Raw genomic sequence first — 23,249 nt, forward strand, 5'->3', positions numbered from 1 at the left:
GAAAATTGGTTTGAATAACGACTTCTCTCTCCGGGCCAGGACAGCTTGGTGGAGATCGGGAGCTTGTGCTTGGCTGAATGGCATAGGCTAAAAAAAGGGTTTTTCATTCATTTTTCACCCTCGCAGCCACCACCCCTGTGGATCTGGACGCGTCCACCCCCCTCCTCCTCTCCTTTCCTCACACGCAGTCATTCACACGGGGGATTCTTGCGAGCGTTAATTTATTATGGTGGTATTCCTGTAGGCCACTAATAATAACAACTAGTCTGTTATTTTTATTATCTTTACCAGGCCTGATCGCACTGTGCGCGCACTGCTGTTTTCAAGAGATGGAGACTGAAGATGGGGATTACCATCATTTATCCAGTAAAATCACTGGCTTGTGTGCCATACCAGCCGACGTCAAAGTATCTTGTGATTGGCAAAAATAGCGAACTGTTTTAGTATTTTTCTTCTTCTCTAAAGGAATTCCCTGTTTTAATTGTCACACACACATTTCTATATATTTTTATAGCAAAACCTGGTAGACAAGCAGCCACGCATTTGCAGGCTACCAGAGAGTAGCCTTTTCTGGGCTACAGACGCATTTATTTTTCCTTTTTTATATTAACGCTCTCCTTTTATAAGAGCCGGTGTCAACAACCTCATCATATCATTTCCTTTTTTTGTCCTTGCCTTTTCTTTCTTTTTTTTTTTTTTTTTTTTTTTTTAAAGAAGTGAATAATGTTCAGGAACATGAGATCTGATAAACCCATGGGTAGCCCGACCTTGTTTTGGGGTCTGATGCTGTCTGTCTCCACCATCTGCATATGGTCCACATATGGAGAGGGTGAGTATTTCTTTTTCTTTTTTTTAAATAATACTTTGTAGAAGTTTTTTCAATCAAGAGGCCTTGAAATGTTATTGTAGCCCAGTTTATCCTCTTGTAAAGCCTTTAGCTGACTGTTGATCTGTTGTTTTTTTAACTAAAATCTAAAAATGGAAATAGTATTTTTCTTTCAACTGAACATCTCTTTTTTAAGACTTTGTTATTCAATAAAACAAACCTGATGAGCTGGTAGCGCACATACGTGTGTCTGTTATGTTATATACTATATATTTGCTGAAGAAGACCATGTGGTAGCTGCCTTCAAAATGTGAAGCAATAAGCCAAAATCTCCTTTTATTATGCTCAAGATCACCTGATGTAACGTAGTAGCATTGTTTATTTAGGAACCAAGAGGGTTATCAGACACATGTCGCAATAATCTTCATGTTAGACACGCAGAAAGCAGAGGATGAAACCAGGGAGCAGAGCTGAAGGTTACTACGACCATGTGGCCATTTTGCATGGCGTCGCTGCGCATGAACAGCCTGAACCAGACTAATCTTTACTTCTTAAAAGATAATACTGTCATAAAAAACAGGAGCAGGCATTACATATTATAATGCAGCTGAATATCAATGTAAATAGTCGCCGTGATAAGGAAACATGTTTTACATTTTCGGAGTTGCATTCTTTACGTCCAGACCCTTAAAAAAAAGTCCAACTACATGCTAAGTATGATTTTTATAGGCTGTAATTATGTGGTTTAAATTATTGTTAAGGTTTTAAAATACAGGTGAGTTTCCAACCCATTACGCCATGCTACTTTCCACACACAAATTGTTTGGCACACTGTACAAGAAAACATGACAAAACTTTTCAGCTTAGTCATGATAGCGTATACATGTGAAATATAGGCAAATAAACATATTGAAACAACAGACATTATAATATATAAATTATTATAATATATATATTCATTTTGAAACTAATTTCCCCTGCAGGGCTTTCCTTTTAGTGTTTCAGCATTTAATTGTCAGCTATAAAAAAAAACCCAACTATGTTCATATTAATAATTCCTCATTGCAATTACAAGCACTTTTCAAAGAACTTACTGTGTGTGAAATCGTGTAATATGATTTAAACTTCTGCCCTGCCCTGGCTGTTATCTCAATGTTGTTTTTTATGTTTTACAATTTGAAATGGCTTAATAATATTTCAGTGAGCATATTTAAAGCTTTTCTGATCTAATCTTAGGTAATCTTATCTAATAGATTGTAAAAGCAGAACAGAGCTTTCTATCAATGCTGAAACAGAACAAGTGGAGTCAGTGATGGTTGCTTTGCTTTTACATTGGTCATTATAGTCATTACAATTATTTTCTGTAACTGCTGGTTGATCATATTTGTGGCTTTATAGTACCATTCACTGTTTTAGACAAAGGATACTACAGAAATAGTCCTTTCTGTATTATAGAGGTGTTTTAGTAAAGTCTATTTTTCTGTTAACTTTATAGCAGTAAAAATCATTTGATTTGTTTTTATGATGTTTTCTAGTTAAAACAACAACAGGAACATGGTTTACATCACCAGAAAAGTGAGCATTAGTTCAAAAAGTTGTTCTTAGTTCTTCTGGATGCATTTCTGTTGATAATTGTGGCTCTTATACATCTACAATAACACTACATCAAAGTCATGATCCTTTTGAAGTATTAGACTTGTAATGTGGTAATTTGACAATATGAGGCTTTCTACCTTCAGCCCAGAGACCATGATTGTGGTTTAGCTTTACACGGGTAGTGTGTTTGTTTGCATTTGGTGTTTACGTCACTTCCTTTTTTAAGGCGGACCTCTCTCCTATTTCTTTGCACCCTCCTGAGCTTTTGAGACACCCATGAACGCAGCTGGGGCCTGGGAGACAAGTGGTTGCTTTCAGATCTTGACGCTCTGTGGTGTATAATGCATCAGTCCTTTAGAACAAAGAGTTCACATACTAAGACCGCCGGTGAATATAAAGACAGGGACCAGTTTATCACTCGGGGATGTTTACTTCACTGGGCTGTTGTGGCTAAGAATTTCCAGCTTCTATCATCACTCAGTGGAAAATCACAGATATCCATTAGGGGTTGAAAACTTTTTTCATTTTGATAATCTATCCACACCAATAAAGTGTAATTAAGCTCCCTTTTAACTCTCACCACAGTAAACTTTCCATGCCATGGCTTCCAAGCATGCAGCAAACAAGTCTCTAAAAGAGAGAGGGAGCATGAGGGAGATGGAGACTTGGTGTTTGGAAATAGAACGTGCAAAAATACACTTGCCAGAGAAACAGACTTGGTTTTGTTGATTGGAAGAGTAGAGAGTGTGTGAACTGTTTAATTGGCTTTTGCTGTTCACACCAAGCAGTCTCCTGTATGGACTGATGCGCCCCTCGCTTAACTTCATCACTTGGCAGTGCTACTATTAGAGTTATAAATAGATATGTCACCAGCAACACTGGCGGCACAGGGGTTGTGTGAGTACAGGCACCCTCTGTCCCGTTCCATGAGGGCACACCAGTGTTCCTGTTCAGTTATTTATGAAAGGACATGTTGCTCCGGAAAACTTGAATGGCGGCATAAATAATCAAACGTCAGCAAGCATTGTGTTTGACAGGCAGCCTTCCTACTTTTCCCTCTGGGGTATGGTATGTTGCAGCACAGTGCTCTATGTCGTGACGGGGCAAGTGGCTCAGATACGGCTGCTGTCACTCTACTCCAAGGTGCCCCACTCCATCTTGTGACTAGGCCTATATACACCCCCCCCCCCCCCCCCCTCCTATCGCTCTCTCTTCACTATGCTTTCCCTTCCCCCACTCCTGGATGCAGGAATGCCTTGTCTCACCCCTGGTGAGTAGGTGTAGCAAGTGTTCGTGGCCCTATGGTGTTTGTGTGGGCGTGAGTTTATTGTGCAGCTTTCTGAATACTGCAGCAGGACCCAGCGTGACAGCCTGAGTCAGTGGCGTGCCCCTGTGTAAGGATGTGAAAGTGTGTCACTGGGCTAGTTTGTGAGAGTGCAGTCAAATGCTGTCCTGCAGCTTCTCCAGGCTGCCAGCTGAGGTTTACAATGCTTAATTAAACACTTTATTTCAAGTGGCCCGTCATTGGATTTGCTCAAATGCAGTCTCTGGCCAACTGCACATACTACATCATCATGGGCTGCCGGTTTAATGGCCCGTGGAGTATTGTACAATTTGTGAGATGATTGCAAATGTTAGCCCTGTTAATGGATGATGCTCGCTGTATCAGTTGAAAGCTGTTCATCAAGAAATGAATCTGTATTTGAATTCATCAGCCAAAGATTATTGTCTGAGGTGTTTCCAGAATCTTAACGGGAAACCTTTTGTGTTGTTTCATGCCAATCATTCAGTCATGACTTGGTCAAATAAAAGTTTCCAAATAAGCTATTTACTGTATGCATTGTAGAGGCACTTATTAAATAGCCATAATGTCATAAAAGACAGCAGGTAGATGTGTCTGTATCCTCAGATTAAGGCATTATTCTGACAATGTAAATGCTATTGTCTGATTACACACTAAGTCTACAGTTAGTTTAGCATCAATTTATACTTCGTATTTCAATTTACTTTGTTTTTTTCCACTTATGATTGAAGTTAATATACAATTTAAATTAAACCAATAATAGCCTTCCATTATTATTTGTTGTTTCCTGTAGTTTCTCCATGCCTTCCTACAGCCATCAGTCAAACAAATAATCCATTAAAAAACAAATCTTTTCGTTACATTCAAACAGTCAACTTGATGTAGTTATTTAAAATGGTCAGGTTACAGTGAGCATGTAAACCCTCCTCTCCCTCTGACGGAGGGGGAGACTTTGTGTGAGAGTTGTTATGATGGGAAGTGTAGTGTTACTGTTTGGGGTTTTGGTGATATCTGAGCCACAGTGTTTGAAGTAAGAGTCCACTGAGGGGAAGCGGCCCACCAGACCGCCGGTCAGATGACTTCCAGTATGCTGGGGATTAGGGCCAGTTGATGTGGCAGGTGTGAGGGGATATGACCGCACAATGACCAGCTCCCTCAATGTTCTGACTAGAACTGGAGTTTAGTGGAAGATTTTTGGTGCTAATTGTGCTTATAATGGTCCAGAATTAATACATATTCCAAATATGATACTTGTCTTAGTTTTTTAGAGGTAATTCTTTGCCATGTGGCATCTACATGCCTCCTAAATTAAAGCAGGTGCTCTGTGATTGCCCATAAATTGGAACTAAATGTGAGAACCAATTAGATAATCCAATTAAACTATTTACAGATATGTTGACCTTAACACTTTAACTGTGCATTAAAATATTACTTATCAATACACTAGCCTTGATATGTTTTTTGACATCAAACCCAAAACATGACATTTTAAGATCTTTTTTTTATTTTCAGAAAATGCATTTTTTCATACCAGATAGATTTGAAATATCGTATAAACAAGAAATTGTCAGTATTCAGTCTATTTGTTTTAACATGATTTCAACTGAGAAAACCACTTTAATACATGGAGCTTTCTCTGTGCTACATAATAATATAATTTAATGAAGTACCAAAAAGATTAGAGGTTTAATGATTAATATCAATGGACAAACTAATAATTTGTGAGGTATTTTTTTTTAATCAAAAATGGACTTTCAAATAAATTCTCCATTAGGAATACTAAACATTTTCCCACTTCTTCCTTTATGTGAAAATGTTTCTTTTTTCTGTTTTGTATTATAAGTAATGAAAATAATTATTAGTTGCTCCTGACACCTTAACAACTCTACTGGGGTCATGAGAGTTTTAGGCTGTCAAAAGTGTGTCACAGGTCAGAGGAGGTTGAGAAACACTGTCCCTAAATTAAACACGGGATAGAGGAATCTTCCTAATTACCTTCCTGGAGTTTACAGCTGGATGTGTGGAAAATGATACAATTATGTGTTTTCCCAGAATGCTCCGTCTGTGGCCTCTAATAAACAGCACGGCGTGTGGTCTGAAATCCCAGATTGTTCAATGTTATGTTTTTGTCAGCTAAAACTCAGATTATGTTTATTTACATATCAAATCAGATTATATTTGAAGTCGTGGCCATTAGCCTTGGCTTAATTTGCCTAGATTTACAAAGGGGTCAGTGTATGACTGTGTGTGTGTGTGTGTTTGTGTGATGACATTTCAGAAGAGGGCCAGGGCAAGGTTTATCAATCATAAACATGAGCTGATGGATCCCGTTACATTGTGGAGATATGTGTGTTTACTCAGCAGTGTGAAGAGCAAAGAGAGGCAGGAGGGAGAGACAGACACATTTATGCAGGCTTATCCCTCCTCTGTGGACAGATCTGTAATATCTGCATCACTCCCAGGTCATTATTGCCGGTTCTTTAATTTTGTTTCCACATCTTCCTGTTTATGCAACGATGAATAAAGGGTTTGGTATCTTAAACCTTATTCAAGCATTGTTGCCTACACAACAAATCGATTGACTGGCAAGAATCAAAAGCCTGGAGGATTAGTTTGAGGCAACATCCCACTCAATCATTTCCAAGGAAGTTATTCGAATGTCTGGTACTTAACATGAATAATGAGTAGAACAAGAGAATCACAAAGGAGTTTTAAAAAAAATCCCCCTTTCAATTTTTTTCTATTGTTACTTCCTCTCTTTTCTACATTTTTGAGTATAATTCATTTTTTTGGGTAAAGATAGAACACACAGGAATATGTTCTTGGCATTTACAACTCCCAGATATACATTTAATGCAAAAAGCAGTTTCTTTTTGTCATGGCTTTACACCAGTTGGCCTCAGACAGCTATGCTGGGCAGAAACCTTATCTCTCCCTTGCCACAGTATCTCTTTGCTCCCCCCTCCATTCTCTGGCCAGACGCCCCCTGATTTTATTAAGGCCCTCATCAGGAAGTGGGGCCTAGAATTTCTCTTTACTAACAAACAAATTAGTCTTTGTATTTGAGTGGCTCCACCCCTCCTCCCTCTGTCTCCGGCTGCTAGAGAAGCTGGAAGAAAATTCTCAATGAAACAAAGAAGACATGCAGCTCGATGGCTCACAAGTGGAGCCCAGGGGCATTGGTGTTGATTGTAGAAAGCAAATACTATTTTCTACTGGAGTAATCATTTCCGTTCTAAATTTGGAGAAGTGACACACCCTGACAGGAGCAAAGATAGCCCATTCATCCTGATAAACAATGCAGCTTCTTTTTTTGATGGAATAGTCTGAACAAAGAACATCAAACATAGGCTTTTTTGTCTCTGCTGAAGTGGGTTTAATTTACACAGAGGCATTTTAAGATTATGTACACATGCTGTTTGAATGTATGCCAAGGAGAGGTCACAAATCCAATTTGTGTGTGTTTTCTGCAGGCATTTTCTCATTATATTAGTTGTCTGATTATTTGACTCATTGCTTTATCGGTAGCCATGGTTAAACCGTTGCCTTGCACATTCAGGAATATAATAAAGAGAGGAGGTCCACACAGCAAGTACTCAAATGATTTATTAAAAATGACTCACCGTAAACAAACTACAAGGTGTAAAGTTAATAGTTTAGGGATAGGTGCTGGGTGCTAAGCAACTGTTGATGCTAACCTAAACTAATTGTAACATGAACCAAGGCTAAACTAAACTCAATCAAAACCCAAATCCATTGGTGACACCAATCCATGAATTGAGGTGGGAGGGGTCAGACCATCAGGCAAAATCTGGAAAGACAACAGTGGGGATACCAGACAAAATAAGTGTTTTTACTGGAGAGGCTAGTCAATGGAGCCACCAAAATGGAAGAATTGCAGCATAAACTGCAGTAATACCTGACTAGCACAAGGAATGGCATTAATTCTTGTTTGGTTGCTGTCACAGGATATTACTCAATGGCCTCCACCTTAGCCTGGGCAGGACAAACTTCCCCCTGGCCTACAACCTTACCCAGATAGATCACTGTCGCTTTAGCAAACTCACGTATGTTTTATTGACAGTTAAATTTGCTTTTCCAGTCAAACACTGCATGCAGATGTTGAACATGAGCTTCCCATGTGTCGCTGAACACAACATCATCATCCAAATAAACTGCACACCCTGTCAGACCAGCTAACACCCTGTTCATAAGGTGCTGAAATGTTCCTGGAGCGTTTCTCTGCCCAAAAGGCATTACAGATCAAGAAAACAATTCCCATGGTGTGATGAAAGATTGAATTTCCTTGGCTTTGCTATTAGTGGCACCTGCCAATAACCTTTCAAAGGATCTAGCTTAGCCACAAATTTGCATTTCCCGCCTGATCAATTTAGTCCTCCATATGAGGCACTGGATAACAGTCAGCATTAACTTTTCTGAAATCTATGCAAAATCTGTCTCACCCATTACTCCTATCTGCCAACAGATGTGGAGATGCCCAACCAGAGCATGCTGGTTCTGCTATCACATGTTTTATTATGTACTCTACCTCCTTTTTCATCTGCTTAAGCTTCTCTATTGGCAGCTGGTATTTAGTAGTTGTTAGTTCAGATACTCAGAATTGTTGAATCTTCCTTTAAGAATACACTCAGATGGAACATCTAAATCTTCTGAAGGCACGCCTCTGTATACAACTATGTCAGTCTAACAGGCGTGACATATCCTGGCTGGATCAAACCTTACATTTGTCTTTGGAACGTGCCTCACTGCAAGATTAGGTGGCTCAAGGGCAACCCCTAGAGACTTACAAGTTCAAGGCAATGACCATTGAACCACCCAAATCCTCATAATTGTCTACCCTAATAAGCAAGGCACCAGTGGATGAAATGAGCCAAAATATCTTGCACCAATTCAACATTGCTTTGCTTGTCCCCTTTCTTTTAGTTCCTGAATCTCTTCCTGTATGCCTCAGGAAGCAGTTCATATGCTTTAGAACTGCACATTTAACCTTAGTATAAGCACCACTTTCAGTAGAACTAAGGGCAGAAAATGCTCTCTGGGCCTTGCCTGTGGTAACATACTGCAACATCAAAGTTTTACGACTATCCGGCAATCCTCTAACCTCTGCCACACACTCAAACAATGCAAAAAATGTGTGTGGGTCATCACATTTAGGCAGAAGCTGCAAGTTCTCAGCAATGTCAAAACCAGTATACACACCTGTAGATTCACTTCTTCTACCCATGGCCATCAATGACTTATGTACTCCAATTTCATTTGCTCTACTTTTACTTCCAATGCTACCCCAACCCTTATTCATCCAACTAAATCTGAAATCTCTCATTCTCTATTTTTGCTCTTTCCTTCTCTAGTTTCATACTGTTCAAATGACAAAGTCTTACCAAAAAGCTCTGAAACTATTGGAGCCACTAGAACGAGAATTACCTCCAAAAGCCTGGCAGATACAGCTAGCCCCTCCACAATGCCCCTTGCTCAGCCTCTCTTGGCACCTTTTCAATTTTTTCACCAGCCCAAACATTCTGCCAACTCAACTAAATCTGCCTTTGTAAACTGAGTTTAAGTACTATGAGACAGTCTTTTTAGAAACTCAGAGACCAAAGTATTACTATGCTCAGTATTAATGTTTAACTACGTCAGATTGACTACACAGCCAGAGTAAAATACATTAAGCACACATCCAAAAAACAAAATAAGGCAGTCTGAGTCACACAATACACAGCCACAGGGAGACTGAGTAATTATGGAGCGTCCCCTCCTATCTGCCTAGAACAAACTGACCAACTTCACCCTAGTCTTCATGTCCTCACTGGCAGTGGGTACTTGTGGACCTAAAAACTGTCTGTATTGGGGAAGACAAATTTCCCCAGGCAATACTACAGGGTGCAACAGATACACACAAAAAAAAATCACCAGTGAAAACAAAAAATCTGCCACTTCTCCTTGTGACCAAGATCCACACAGGAATAGCTTAAGTAAACAAATAATTTATTAATGATAACTCAATGTAAGCAAACAATGAGGTGTTAAGTCAGTAATGATTGGTCACGACTAAACAAAACATAATCAAAACCCAAACAAAATCATGCTGCCTGAAAGGCATCAGCCTTCCAAGGCGGTAGAGGGGGGCAGCCATCTTGGAATAATCCAGTTTATAAAGGCTTCAAGCAGGTGACACCAACCCAAAATTAGGTGGGAGGGGCCAGACCATCAAGAAGAATCTGGAAAGAGGAAAGCAGAGGCAGGCCAATACAGATACTGTCATGTAGCCTAGGGGTGTTACAGTGTTTTGACAAGGATCAAAGAAGACATGCCTGTTTGTTTCATTGGACAGGTCCTGTGACAGTGTCACTCATGGCAATCGCATCTTAAGTCTCTTTAAGAACATAACAGGTTTAACTGAGGAGCTCATATGTCAAGGCATTTCCTGTGCTGATTGTTGAACCGTCTTTAACACAGTTAGTCAAAATAATATGCAACCTTTTGTTACAAAGGGCGCCCTTTGTTGTAATCACATACACAATTTATTGTTTCATAAATCTTCAACATGATATATGGTTAGGGAGTTTAGAGTTCGTTTGTGTTTGTTTTTTATCCGTTTTTAAACTGTACCCGTTTTGCAGAAGAACTTTTCAGCTTTTTGGCTGCATTTGCATAGAGATTCCCAACCAGATGTACTTGTATTGCAGGGGGCACTTCTACACTTCAGGGTAGATGGAAAGATTGAGTAACTCAACCAATTAAAAAAACCCAAACTGATTTACAAACATCGTTAACAGTAGTGGACATATGGTTACAATAGATAATTGGAAGTAATGGATAAACAATTAAAATATCTAACAGTAGTGGATAAATATTTGACAATTTCTGAATACAAACTTGACTAAACCAACCCTAAATATTGATAGTTCAAATGTCTAAAAAAGTAATGTAACATTTTCCTCTAAGTGTTAAATAAAATCCAGTTTAACATAAAATCAAATGAACACTATTGGAACATGACATGTGGTGTCGATGACGATGAGGGGCACTTGAGTTAATCTGACATGGCTGCAGGGTACATCAGATAAGAAACCACTGCATTAGAACACAGCCACGTTATGAGAATGCATCTATCATTGATTCCCAGGTAGTAATTGATAGGTACAGTTAAAGAGAGTTTATTGTCATCAATAATAAATGGTATCTTTTGTTGTGTGTGTGTGCGTGCGTGTGTGTGTGTGTGTGTGTGTGTGTGTGTGTGTGTGTGTGTGGTGTCGGGGATGCTTTCAGGCGATGTGGTTTCAAGTGTTGTTTTCCGAGTACAGAGGAATGGCTTATTCAAGCGCTGGGGTTATCTGAGGTGACAGACAAAACATTTTGCAGAGGAATGCGGGATTTGCAAATGATACGACTGATGCAGAAGGTGTATCAACATGTTAACTTGTGAACCTCAATGTGAAACTAAATAACAATTTCCTTAGTCATCTCTATATAAAAAAATGCCCCCCTTGTTACAAAAAATAAAAGTGTGTCACTGCAGGCCATCACTCCACTTGGAGAAAATGCTCAAAGCAAACACTAACTTGTGAAAGTAGATATAATGTTAATGTAAAACTATGGTATCCTGGCACTGTACACTGCCTGGTATTACTTGTATGGATGACATGTCACCAGCTAAGCATCTGGACAGGATTATATGCTTCAAGAAGACTATTATAATTAAATATTATATATTCAAAATGATCTACATGCTAATCTAACACAGTACTGCTGTATTCCCCACCAAGCACTACTACATTCATTTAATATATATAAGTAAAATAATTCTTTAATACTTTATTGCATATGTAATGCTTTTTTAGATCACATGTTTCCTGATTGAGAGATAGAAAATGCAACCTCATGTGTCTCTCTGTGTCTTCCAGTCTGTGGTCCAAGTATCGACATCCGAAATGAGATCAGCGAGTTCAAGCGGCTGGAGAACTGCACGGTGGTCGAGGGCTACCTGCAGATCCTCCTCATCAATGACAAGACCAACAACATCCACCAGGAGGTCTTCCGCTCCCTCAGCTTCCCGAAACTGACAGTTGTCACTGACTACCTGCTGCTCTTTCGTGTCTCGGGCCTGGACAGCCTTAGCGTGCTCTTCCCCAACCTGAGTGTTATCCGCGGGCGCAATCTCTTCTACAACTATGCCCTGGTGATCTACGAGATGACCAGCCTAAAGGATATCGGCCTGTACAACCTGAGGAACATCACCAGGGGAGCCATCCGGATTGAAAAGAACCCTGAGCTCTGCTACCTGGACTCAGTGGACTGGTCTCTTATTATGGATGCTGAGTTCAACAGCAACATTATCAATGGGAATAAGAAGGCCAAGGAGTGTGACAATGTCTGCCCGGGCATCATGGAGGATGATACCCCTTTGTGTCGACAGACAACGTTCGGTAACAAACAAGAGTACCGCTGCTGGACCTCCAACCAGTGTCAGAAAGGTAACCTGAATTCTATGTTGTTTATTTTATACTCCAGCCCAGAGGAGAAATGTGTGGAATGCTGCAAATTGCTAAATTAAATTTAATAGCGGAAATGTTTATGCGATATTTTGTGATACAAGTCCAGTAAATGCAGATGGTTCTTTGATCTACGTAGGTGGTTTCCAGTCTCACAAACATTCTGAAATTGTGCATTTCTTCACCAGTGAACAAATCCCATGAATCTACGCAGTGTTTTTCCTTCATTTCCGTCAGGCTGCAGGATTGTCCACGGGCCAGTGCAAACATTTCCTCTCTGTTCATTATAGAGACCTTGTCTTTAGATCAGGCTATTTCTGGAGTGAGGGATGGTTGCAATATAGAGCAGCAGGTATTAGAAAGGCATACTCAGTTGAGGTTAAAGTTGCTCTGCCAAGAAATGAGCTAGTCTACCTGTCTGGACCATGTCAGTTAAATATTTGCCTTAGGGACTTTTTGCAATTTATAAAAAGGGGTATATTGAAGAATCTGGGGGAGGGTCATCCTTGTTTAACTTTGGTTCTGCAGTAGGGTCATACATTTTTTAAAACAGTTCAGAGGAGGGTCATATCATTAACATTTCAACACATCTCAGTCCTTTCGTTTGAATTAATTCAGTTTTGTGTATTTGTTGCTTCTGATCAGTTTGTCTCAGTCATCAGTGCAGTATTCAAAATCTGGGTAGCAGCTTGTGGCCATGTAAGATATCTTCACTGTTCTTTTTTTCACAGATTTCAGAGTGAGAGACAGTGTGTGCTTTTTGATTGGAAAAATTGTGCAAGCTGTCATCTTCAAAACTACAGTAGAATGCAATTTGAGGCTTTGTAATATACTCGCACAGCCAGGTTGACACAGAACAGACTTGGAGAGCACAGATCTGTTGATTAAATTTTGATAGAAATGTTACGCTGCTCTTATGGTTTTGTGTCATGTTTCTCACCCATCACTTTTCATGCAGTTATTTTAGAAATATCAAGCTCCCAGTAGCTTTCTCAGGCCATCCATACATTATTTTTAACATTTTTCTTTAGGGTGCAAGAGGGCAGGGTCATAAATAATTTTTCAAGGTTTTAGGCTGGGTCACATACATAATTCTTCAGATACAAAAGGTCCATTGATGTTTTTATTTGAAGTTCAAATTCCTTCACAGACAGCGCACAATAAACTATGTTGATGAACAGTTGAAATTTCAATCATAGTTATTCAGAAAAGGTAGCTGCCATGTATTTAAATACTTAAGCTCAAATTATATTTAAAAAATGCATTGATAGTTAACATGCAAAGAAAAATCCGTGCGTCCTTATGAGAAACCCTCAAACTGTGCAGTAAATAGTTTAGATGAAGTTTAGTGAAGAGATTTGTTGATTGTGATCCTGTATCTTTTTGCTGCTTTGTTGTGCTTTGTGTATGTGTGGGTCAGAGGGTGACGTCGGTGCCACAGCTTCAGCATTGTGCAATTTTTCCCTTTATGCGATTATTTTGCAAAGACCATCAATATGCTGTTGTACTTGAGAGCGACTGGCTGTATGCTTTTCTCTCCTCCTTGAGTCTATATATCCACACCATATCCCATATCAGTGCTCAATCAGAGATAGATAAATATTTTTGTCTTGGTGAAAAGGATGAGGTCAAACTTTCTGTTCACTGTGAGCTTCTCTGTGCTCTCATATGTGTGAAATAATGGTGGGAAAATTTTCCCCCAGCCTTTTTCAATTGAAGACCTGTGTACAGCTCCCATGGTCTACTGGGAGACTCAAACACCGCCGTCCTCCACCCCTCTGGGACCCTCAGAACAAATAGTGGTAATCAAGCTTGCATGCTTTCCCTAGTGACCACCTCTGCTTCTCTAGAACAGCTCTGGTGTTTACTGTTGTGCCTCTGTTTGTTCGTGAATGCACTGACCTCATGCAGTTATTCATTTGCTTGATCCATATACAGTTTAATATTATGTTCAAAAAACAAAACCCAATTCAAAACCTATTTTCGTATTCACAAAATGCTGAAAGGTGCAGTCGTCTGTGGCGTTGGCAAAACAAATCTGGCGACGGCCTTTTAGTCACGTCTGTTCTTCCCACAGCAGATACTATGTAGCGCTATGTGGTAAAGTGCTCTGTTATTCTGTCACGTCACACTTGAGAGGCAGCGCAGGAGTATTGTTTGAACCAGTTCACTTCTCTCTGAGGCCCAGGCCGAGGTCAGGCTGAATGCATTTATCTAGAGGGCCTTGAGGTCTCAAGGCTGCAGATAAAGGCTTTCGGATCGACGCAGTGGAAAAAAAGGAGGAGTTACTGAAGCAATAATAGGACAGAAAGAAGCTTGGTGATAGTAGCAACAGAGCAGGTCTGTGGTGTTTGTTAATATTGAAGGTTTAATGCACAGATAACATTTCCCACCCTGTTTCTAATAGACTTGATGTGTCTACCTCTCTCCCCCCTGCTTAAGATTCTTCTCTCCTCCCTCCACCCTCTCCTCTGCATAATTGCCTTGTTTTTCTCCAGTACAGATGTTCCTTCAAGGGCATGCAGTGTTTTTTTAGTCAATACGGTCCGGTCTCCTCTTTAATTACACTACATGAGGAGGGAGTGCTGTCTGCCTAGCAGCCTCTGGGCCTCCTAGTTCCTCATGGAGCGACAACAAAAATCCTCTTTCCACACGTTTATCCACTCACCAGATAATGTTTCCCACAACAGTTTGGGGTGTGTGTGAATCAGCCCTCTCAGAGATGCCGGACAGATTAAGCCAGGTTAATGCTGTACTTGTGGCTGGATGGAAGAGAGTGGGAGTGACTGTGTAGGGAAGTGCAGATTGGAGCAGAGGTTCTGGGTGCTTTTTAGTAGCAGGCAGCGATGCGTGGAGAGGCCCCGACTGAGGAGATATACGAAGGAGGAGGGGCACTGAGGGGAAATGTCAGACAAATGTCAAGTATACAACATCAACTGCAAGCTCTTGGAGGGTTGAAAAAAAAAAGCTCTCCTCCCCATCCCTCCCCTTGTTTTTCATCCCTCCTCCTCCTTCTTCACCCCCCCCCCCCCCTTTCTCGTAAATCCTCCCTGCCTTCCCTGCCGCTGCTTTGTACATATTTATCCGTTTCTTCCTCTCTTGCGCTCTTCCCTTCACTTAGCCTCAACCTGGATCTCATCCCTGATTGTCCTTGTCAGCTGTTCTGCTGGTGTTTCCTCCTCTATTTTCACCTCACTCTTTTCTGCAAGGCTTATCAGGGGCTGTTAACAGCTCCGGCTGTCACATACCTCTGCACTGTTTACTTGTCGGAGGCATTCTCTCATCACTACAGTGGTGGCCAACTGGCTTGTTTAGTCAGGCCCTGGATCCTTTGACATCTTATGCTGTTTGCTTTGAGTTTTGGGGATCCCATGACTAAAAAGTGTCTGGCCTGCTTCAGATAACCCTCCTTAGGTCTGTGTTTGCTGCAGACAGGCTTGCCTTTAGCCCTGGAATGGAGCCAAAGCTAGATAGACAAGAGGCTTTTACAATTAGGCAGACAAGCAGGAAAGCATTCTGCTGTGTCCAGGCCCAGTCTCAGGGCAGGTTTGTCTTCATAGCTCCACAGCGAGGCACACACTCACACACTCGTTAGTCCTCACATAGCTAACATGTCTCCAATATGTGATAGAATATTAGCTTACAGTATCAGTATCAGTATCAGTACAGTAATCTCCTGCTACCTAATTTTAAGGAACGTCATGTTCCATGTATCCAAGTCTGTTGATATTGATAGACAGATGTCAGAGTTCAAGTTTCCCTCTGTAAGTTAAATGAAAGAAAACCTTAACATACTGAAGCTGCCTTTGTTTTTCTGAATAAGCAAAACTGACTTGTTATTGGGTTGACAGTGGTGTGGTGTCAGTTTGCATTTTTAGCGTGTGAGCTGCAGTGTTGTAAGGTGAAATTTGACGTAACGAGTCCCGCTGTGCTCCTATGCCACAGACAGGCTGTGCTCTGTGTGTCCTTGTACTGAACCCAGAAGAAACTCAGCAGAGCTGAAGCATTTTGGAGCCCTGGCAGTTAGGAGAGCTCTCAGCTGACCCGAGAGACTGTTGCATTTAATAATGTTTACTCCCTTCTTGCCAGAGACCCACTTGATATCTCTGGTCTGAGTGCTCTGACCTAAGCCCACTTTGCAGCGAGGGTACAGAGTTTTTTTTAGAGGACACAACTATTGGGTTAACTGGTTCAGACGGGTAGGCAACATCTTATACCTGTTTAAGATCAGCTCTACAGTTTTATAGTTTTTGCAGTTTCTTCTACTGCTTGATTACTTTTTTTGCTGGCAATATTCAAACTTTTTTTGAATTGTCAACAAATCACATGAAAAGGTCAAAACCAAGAAGAATAAAAAGTCTACTCCATCTGTGGCACACATACCAAATTCAAATTCAAGTTCTTACTAGGGGACAGTGGGAAAATGTATTTATGGAAAGTATATCAAAATACTAAAATAATGGCCACTCCATTATTTTGAATTAAAAGCTGCTAAACAAAACTACAGCCACCAAATGAGTGAATCTGGAACAGGCTGCAAATTTTTATAGAAAAAACACTCATGTAAGTGTGATTTTTTTTTTTTAACTCAGAACTTTGTGAATTTGTAGGGAACTGTGTTCAGCCACAGATTTGGTGTGCCAGCAGGTATTTACAGCAGCAGAACGATGATGTATGATTGGCTCAAAATAAAGTACAGTGCTAACATAAAAGGTCTAAGGCACTCAGTAATAAGTATATCAGAGTCTGGTTGGTTCTTTTACTAAGAAGAATAAGAAAATATAGACAATCATCAGATTTATCCCTTAAAACAGGGTTCTTCATACAAAGTAATACATATTTTACAAACTTTCTTTACTTCTTTGTTTTCGTTGTTTTTGTGGCTCTCAACAATAATGTATTTAATCAAAGAAATGGTATTGACAAGAACATATAAATTAATCAGAGAGAAAACAGAATGCAAATCCTCTTTTTCTCTCTCAGGCATTTGTAAATTGATTTCTTGAGCTTCTACATAGCTCATACTTCTTGTTGTCAAGTTTAGTTGTAGAAAGATCGAACCGTGTAGAAATTATGCTCTCTTTGTGCTGGCTAAACGCTAGATTTATTGACACTTAAGGTATTAGGAATGTATGTTAAGCTGGATGGAATGAGACTGCCCCTTTAAGTATATAAGGTAGAAATTCCTGCTGGCTTAGTCATTGCAGTTCTGAGGGGATAAAGAGGGGGAATACACAGCACAGGCTCTGTGTGCAGACTACGTGTGCTCGGCCATACAGAAACTATTTGTAGAAGGAGCTAAACTGATAGTGATGGTATTGATACAAGTGTGATCTATTTCATGTTTGTCTTAGGGTGTTGACACGATAGGCGGAGTTCATATGATCATCTGCCAATCCTTTTTGTTTACCAAACATCCCCGATGCTTGTCCCACAAATATGAGGAAGCTTTTGATTTATTTAATGGTTTTTCTGACGCTTGTTAAAGTCCTGTAGTTATAGCGACAAGGAGCAGAAAAGGCTCATGAGAGTCTGGTGCTTTCCTGGGGGCACACTCAGCACCATGACTCAGTGTCCATACATCTGTTGTTTCCAGCCAGCATGAAGTACTCGCCTGCGCTCTGCTCCATTTTGTGCAAAGCTTAGGCAGTGTGCCAGAGTTAATGCCGAAAAGATGGCACTCATGTCGATCAGAGTCATTCGTTCCTGCCATCCCACAACCAGCAGACTAAAGAAGGAATAATCAGATCCATCATCTTCTCTGCCACCGTGCTGAGATTTTCGGGCTGTTCAGTGAGTGACCACTAAATTGGGTTTGTGCATAGTTAGTACCCAACACTTCTACATATTACTACCGATGGCCTTAGTTTGGGAGAATCTCTCTTACACGTAATCCTCAGTCCGTCAGTTAACTCAGGCACTGTGTGTATGTGCATGTGTGCACGCCCTTGTCTCTATTATTTCCTTGGAGGACTGGGGACTATTGATTCACAGTGTTACAACTTCATGGCGTCACGGCAGTTGTTGGTTCTCTTTGTGTTCTTGGATGCTTACTGTATGTTTTTTTAAACAGTGGTCCAAGACAAGAGACAACAGGCTTTAAAGAGGGGTCTGTGTGTGTGTGTGTGTGTGTGTGTGTGTGTGTGTGTGTGTGTGTGTGTGTGTTAGAAAGAGAGCACACACAACGGCTTCTGTTGTCATTCTTCAACTGCTGTTCTTACAGTTGTGGTATATACCTTCATGGGAAAACGTTTTATCTTTATTTAGGGACATCAGTTATCTACATTTATATAATGATGCTATTATGAGTGTGTCAATTCTGCATTACAATATTGACACACTCATAACAGAATCATCTTTTTTAGTAGAGTGGTTGTCTAAAGTCATTTTGGCAAGAAAGCAAAAATGCTTATGCCCCCAAAACTTGAACTATTCCTTTTAAAAAAAAAAATCTTTAGATTAGATTTTTTTTCAGCAAAATTCAGAAAACTACAACTTAATTGCTTATATTTGTGTTTTTTCATCGACATCTCTGCACCCTCCCTCCTTCTTGTCCCCTCTCCTGGCCTTTGCCACATTTTATCCCAGCTAGGTCACATTCATAAATGTCGTTCTCAGGAACTGTTAGCAGCCGATGTTAGTTTATTCACCCAAAACAGAAACCTTCTTCACTCAGTACCCAGAACCTGAGCGCTCTTAAAGCAAGGGGGAAAACTCTGTTTGGTTACAAATAGTTTTTCTGCTCAATTGGTTTTATTGGTTGCCTTTGGACTTAGAGAGGCCTGGAGCACGAGTGGCAAGTGTGATTGGTCAGAATGGAATCCTTTTTGCCTCATGCTTTAATTTGTTTTGAGTTCCTCCCAAACGCAAAATTGTAACATATTATATTTGCCTCACTGCTTGAGCAGAGTGTGGTGAAACTCATGAAAAGCCACAGACACGTGTCAACTGCCATTGCTAACTTTTAATGTTACCAACGGTGTCTTTCTTGGTATAATTTCAATTTGATTGCAAGTTAGCAAAGTTCATTCATGATGACATAGTTATACAGTGTGTTATTGTCCATGTATGAACAGCAGGCCTTATTCTCAATTGATGGCTGGTGCTGTGAGTTTATCCGACTCCTGTCCTCTGTGGCCTACAAAGGACTCCTCTCAAAGCACTGACAGATTGGCCTCTTTTCCTAGGTTTCCTCTCATGCACTTGATTGACCAAAATAGGACCTGTGTGTCATGCTGACACACTTGCACTCACATCCAAACACACAGGCACTCATGAACACACACACACACACACACACACACACACACACACACACACACACACACACACACACACACACACACACACAAACTTCGCCTCTCTCACGTGCCATCCCTCTTCGTTTACACATTTTCCTTGACTTGTGCCCAGGTTGTGTGTGTGCCCACCGTGACTGTGCTTGCTGTGTTGTTTTGTGAATACATGTGTGCCTGTGTAAGTGTCAGCCCGGTGTGTAGTGTGTTTCCAGCCTGCTTGATGTCTATTTGAGCCACCCAGTGCCTCTGGTGATAGGCTGCCTGCTGCCTTCTGGCTGTACAGCTCGGAAGCTGTGACTCATCCTTTGCTCTCAGCACTCATTCATAAATCTGTGTGAATACTATAACTTCCTCTCCCTCTGACAGAGCTGTGGGGCCCCCTGGCTCTGTGGTAGGCTCCCCTCAGTCCTGCTCTAAATGGCAGGAAGGATGAGGGCTATCTCCGCCTCTTAGTGACGCCTCTTAGAGAGGTGAGAGAGACGAGCGCCCGCGCCTGCTGCCTGTGCCTGCTCATGGCGCCTGAGTCGTGCCTCTGTCTGCCTCCGTGCCTCCCTGTCCCGGCTCTAACCCTCCATATAGTGCAGGCCAAACCAGCCATTTACTCACTGCTGGGCTGGCTTGGCAATGCTTCCTGTGAGATAATGTGCCATGCCTGCAAGTAAGCTCTGAGAGCACGGGTTAATTCCACAGAGGAAAAAAAGAAATCTCCTGCTGACAAATCTCTCCTGCAGAGGTGAGGATGTACACTGGCATACCGCAGAGAGAGGAGAGTATCCTGCTTTGCCAGAATAGTTAGTCAGGTTTACTGAGGTCACAGAAACACTGCTCCTCTATTTTCTTCCCCTGTTATGTGTGTGGTAAGGAGGCAAGGATGAAGAGGGAGGATCTGATCCCTCTACCTTTCCTTCCACACATGGCTGAAATATGTGTGTTTCTTTGAAAACGGATCCACTTCCCAGGCAGGGCATGTGGGTGTGTGCAGATGTGGGATGTGTCTTGTTTTAAAGGTTTTGTGACCAAGTGGTTCAAAATAAGCTGGCAGGTACATACTAAATTTGAATAGGGATACATCAACAGGGATAAAGTTATTGTACAATAACTAAAGGAGAGTTATTTTAATAATGATAATAATAATAATAGTAATAATAACTTAAATTTCGCAAACCCAAGGGTGCTTTACAGAGAAAAAAAATCAAAAATCAAACAAAACAGATCAAAACAAAACTAAGCAAAGGAGGAAGAAGAGAAATGTTCATTGAAAAGAAAAGTTTTTAATTCAGACTATTGTATCCTGCAGCTGCTTAGCTAAAGATGAGTCATGGAGCTAAAGGGTGTGTTGTGTGTGGATTTTGTGTGTGCACTATCTATAAAAGAGATATCATGCAGGCCTCAGCGTGCCAGCGGTGTGTTTGCCGCCTGTTCCTTCTTTGAGCATGTACAATGAGGAGATGAAAGGGCATCATAAAATTACAAAGGACATTTCATGAATTACACAGCTAAATGAAATGCCGCTGACATCCGCACACTTCCCCTCAAACCCTTTCTTCAAACTCCCTGTAAGCCAGCATGAAGATTGACGTTATATTAGTTCCAAACAAAGTTTTAATCATGTCAGCTCTTTACAAATCTTCCCCCATATATCTTTCAGTGTCAACAATCCATAAAGCAACCTGGCTTGTCTAATGTCATTACTCTGCATTCTGTCAATGACTAAAAAATGACCTTGACCCTGTCTTGTGCATCCCCTTCCTCTCTCTCCTCTGCTTGTTTGGGTGGGATCCCCAGAGCCCAGTGCAGTTGTCAGCATGCAGCCTAATGGGCACAGGTGGCTGGGGCTCCTCTGCCTTCTCCAGCCCTCTTGGCATGGCTCTCTTGGCAGGTCGGCAGCTCCTTGGCCGGCCGCCTCAATGGGCCACTCCAACACAGCAATCACCAGTTGGTGCTTTGTTAGCATCGGGGTGGCCCAGGATGAAATATGGCTCCTCCTGTAAAGAAATCCAGCATCATGTGAAGTGCCACCGATGAGCTATACAGTGACAGAACTATTGTATTTCTTCTTCCCTCAGACAAGGACGCGAATGCGATATCATTCATGACTGCTCACAAAGTGATGACACGTTGCTAGGTCATCCCTGGTCCCCTCATCACTGGCCAATACGGAGCAGAGTCCGAGCGAAAGGAGGGGGATGGGGTGATGGGTTTGGATGAGGAGAGACTGTACAGCTGTACTGCACCATGCAGCAATCAGGCAGCGGCTTGTTACTGTGTCAGATAAATATAGAGGTCTCTGGAGCTCCACACTGCAGCTCTATCTCCGCCTGCTGCTTGGAGGAAGGGAAAGGCTGCGTCACCTGGGAGCTGCCACTATCCTCATTCATCCTCGCTAAATTGGCTTTAGACTCACAGGACATTAAAGATTATTGTGACTCTATGGTGGCAGATAGGGTAAGCTGAGGTGACAAGACAATTTCATCACCGTTTTCCCGTAACACCTCAAGGCGCACACTGTACATGACAACACAGTGCTGACCCATAATGAGATCATCAGAGAGATTGTCACTTAGGCTCAGTGGTTTGCTTGAATACATATAATTATGTAAATAAAATAAAATAAAACATAAAAATAGCATGATCAGTCTCATAAATATGAAAGAATCAGATTGATAGTGAGGGCGGAAAAAAAAGGGATCCAAGACAAAACTCTTAAATGTGTAAAAAACTTCGGTACTAACCCTAACCCACTAACCCTTCGGTAACCCTAACCCAACCCTAACCCTAACCCTTTTCTAGTTTTTAAAGGATCAGTTCACCCAAATGGCAAGAGAAACCAAAAAAACAAAAAAATGTTTTACTTACCTTTAGTGGCATGTGCAGGTAGTTTTAATTAGATGCAAAACTTGGGTTTTGAGATAACAGTTTCATTTACTTCCATTGTGTTGGGACAGAGGCAAATATCTCAAAACCCAAACATATCTACCAACCCAAACTATTTACATGGATACATAGTACTAGAGGCAAATATTATTTTTGACCTTGGAAACAGTTGTTTCAAAGAACATTTTCAACTCATGATTCTCTTACTAGCTTTTTCCGAGGCTCTCGAGTGGTTTTGTCAGATGTTTTGTTTTGGGTTTTTTTTCATTTTGGTTTAACTCTTTTTAATAAATAATTTGGACAACATGGTTTTTGTTGAAACAATAACACGACAAAATCATATCGTCACAATACAGTTAAAAGTTAAGGATGATAATTTGATGGGCGTGCAGGTGGTCGAGTGGTTAGAGCGCATGCCACATACGCAGCCGACCCCGGTTTGAATCCCGGCCGGAGGTCCTTTGCTGCATGTCACACCCCCCCTCTCTCTCCCATGTTTCCTGTCTGTCTACTGCTGAATAAAGGTGTCTATGCCAAAAAAAACAAAAACATAAACCTTTAAAAGGATGATAATGTGATGACACTGAGTCACCACCCAGCCACCCCACCACCCAGCACTAATTAAGGCCTACTGGATGTACAGTATGTTTGACCATCCCCAGTGATGACTGCTGTTCAATGATGAGCTTTAAGAACTGATTTGACCCTTACTGTTTGTGTGTGTGTGTGTGTCTTGATACTATGCATCCTACTGTCTGGCTCCCCTACTCTGCTGCTGATTTAGCAGAATGGATGGATTGATGGGGGATGGAGGTGGAGGTGCATTAGCACTCCTTTCA

At 41.1% G+C, this 23,249-nt stretch overlaps 1 protein-coding gene across 1 annotated transcript in view; it reads left to right on the plus strand.

Annotated features, from left to right (window-relative positions):
* Positions 1-723: 723 nt before the first annotated feature.
* The window catches only part of igf1ra (insulin-like growth factor 1a receptor), a 73,294-nt gene continuing 50,768 nt past the window's right edge, over positions 724-23,249 (plus strand). Inside the window, exons 1-2 of the mRNA XM_062420150.1 lie at positions 724-829; positions 11,651-12,220. Of these exons, the coding sequence (XP_062276134.1) occupies positions 724-829; positions 11,651-12,220 (676 nt within the window). The remainder of the gene's footprint in view (positions 830-11,650; positions 12,221-23,249) is intronic.

The sequence above is a fragment of the Scomber scombrus genome, chromosome 6 (assembly GCF_963691925.1).
Source record: "Scomber scombrus chromosome 6, fScoSco1.1, whole genome shotgun sequence".
Taxonomy (NCBI): Eukaryota; Metazoa; Chordata; class Actinopteri; order Scombriformes; family Scombridae; genus Scomber; species Scomber scombrus.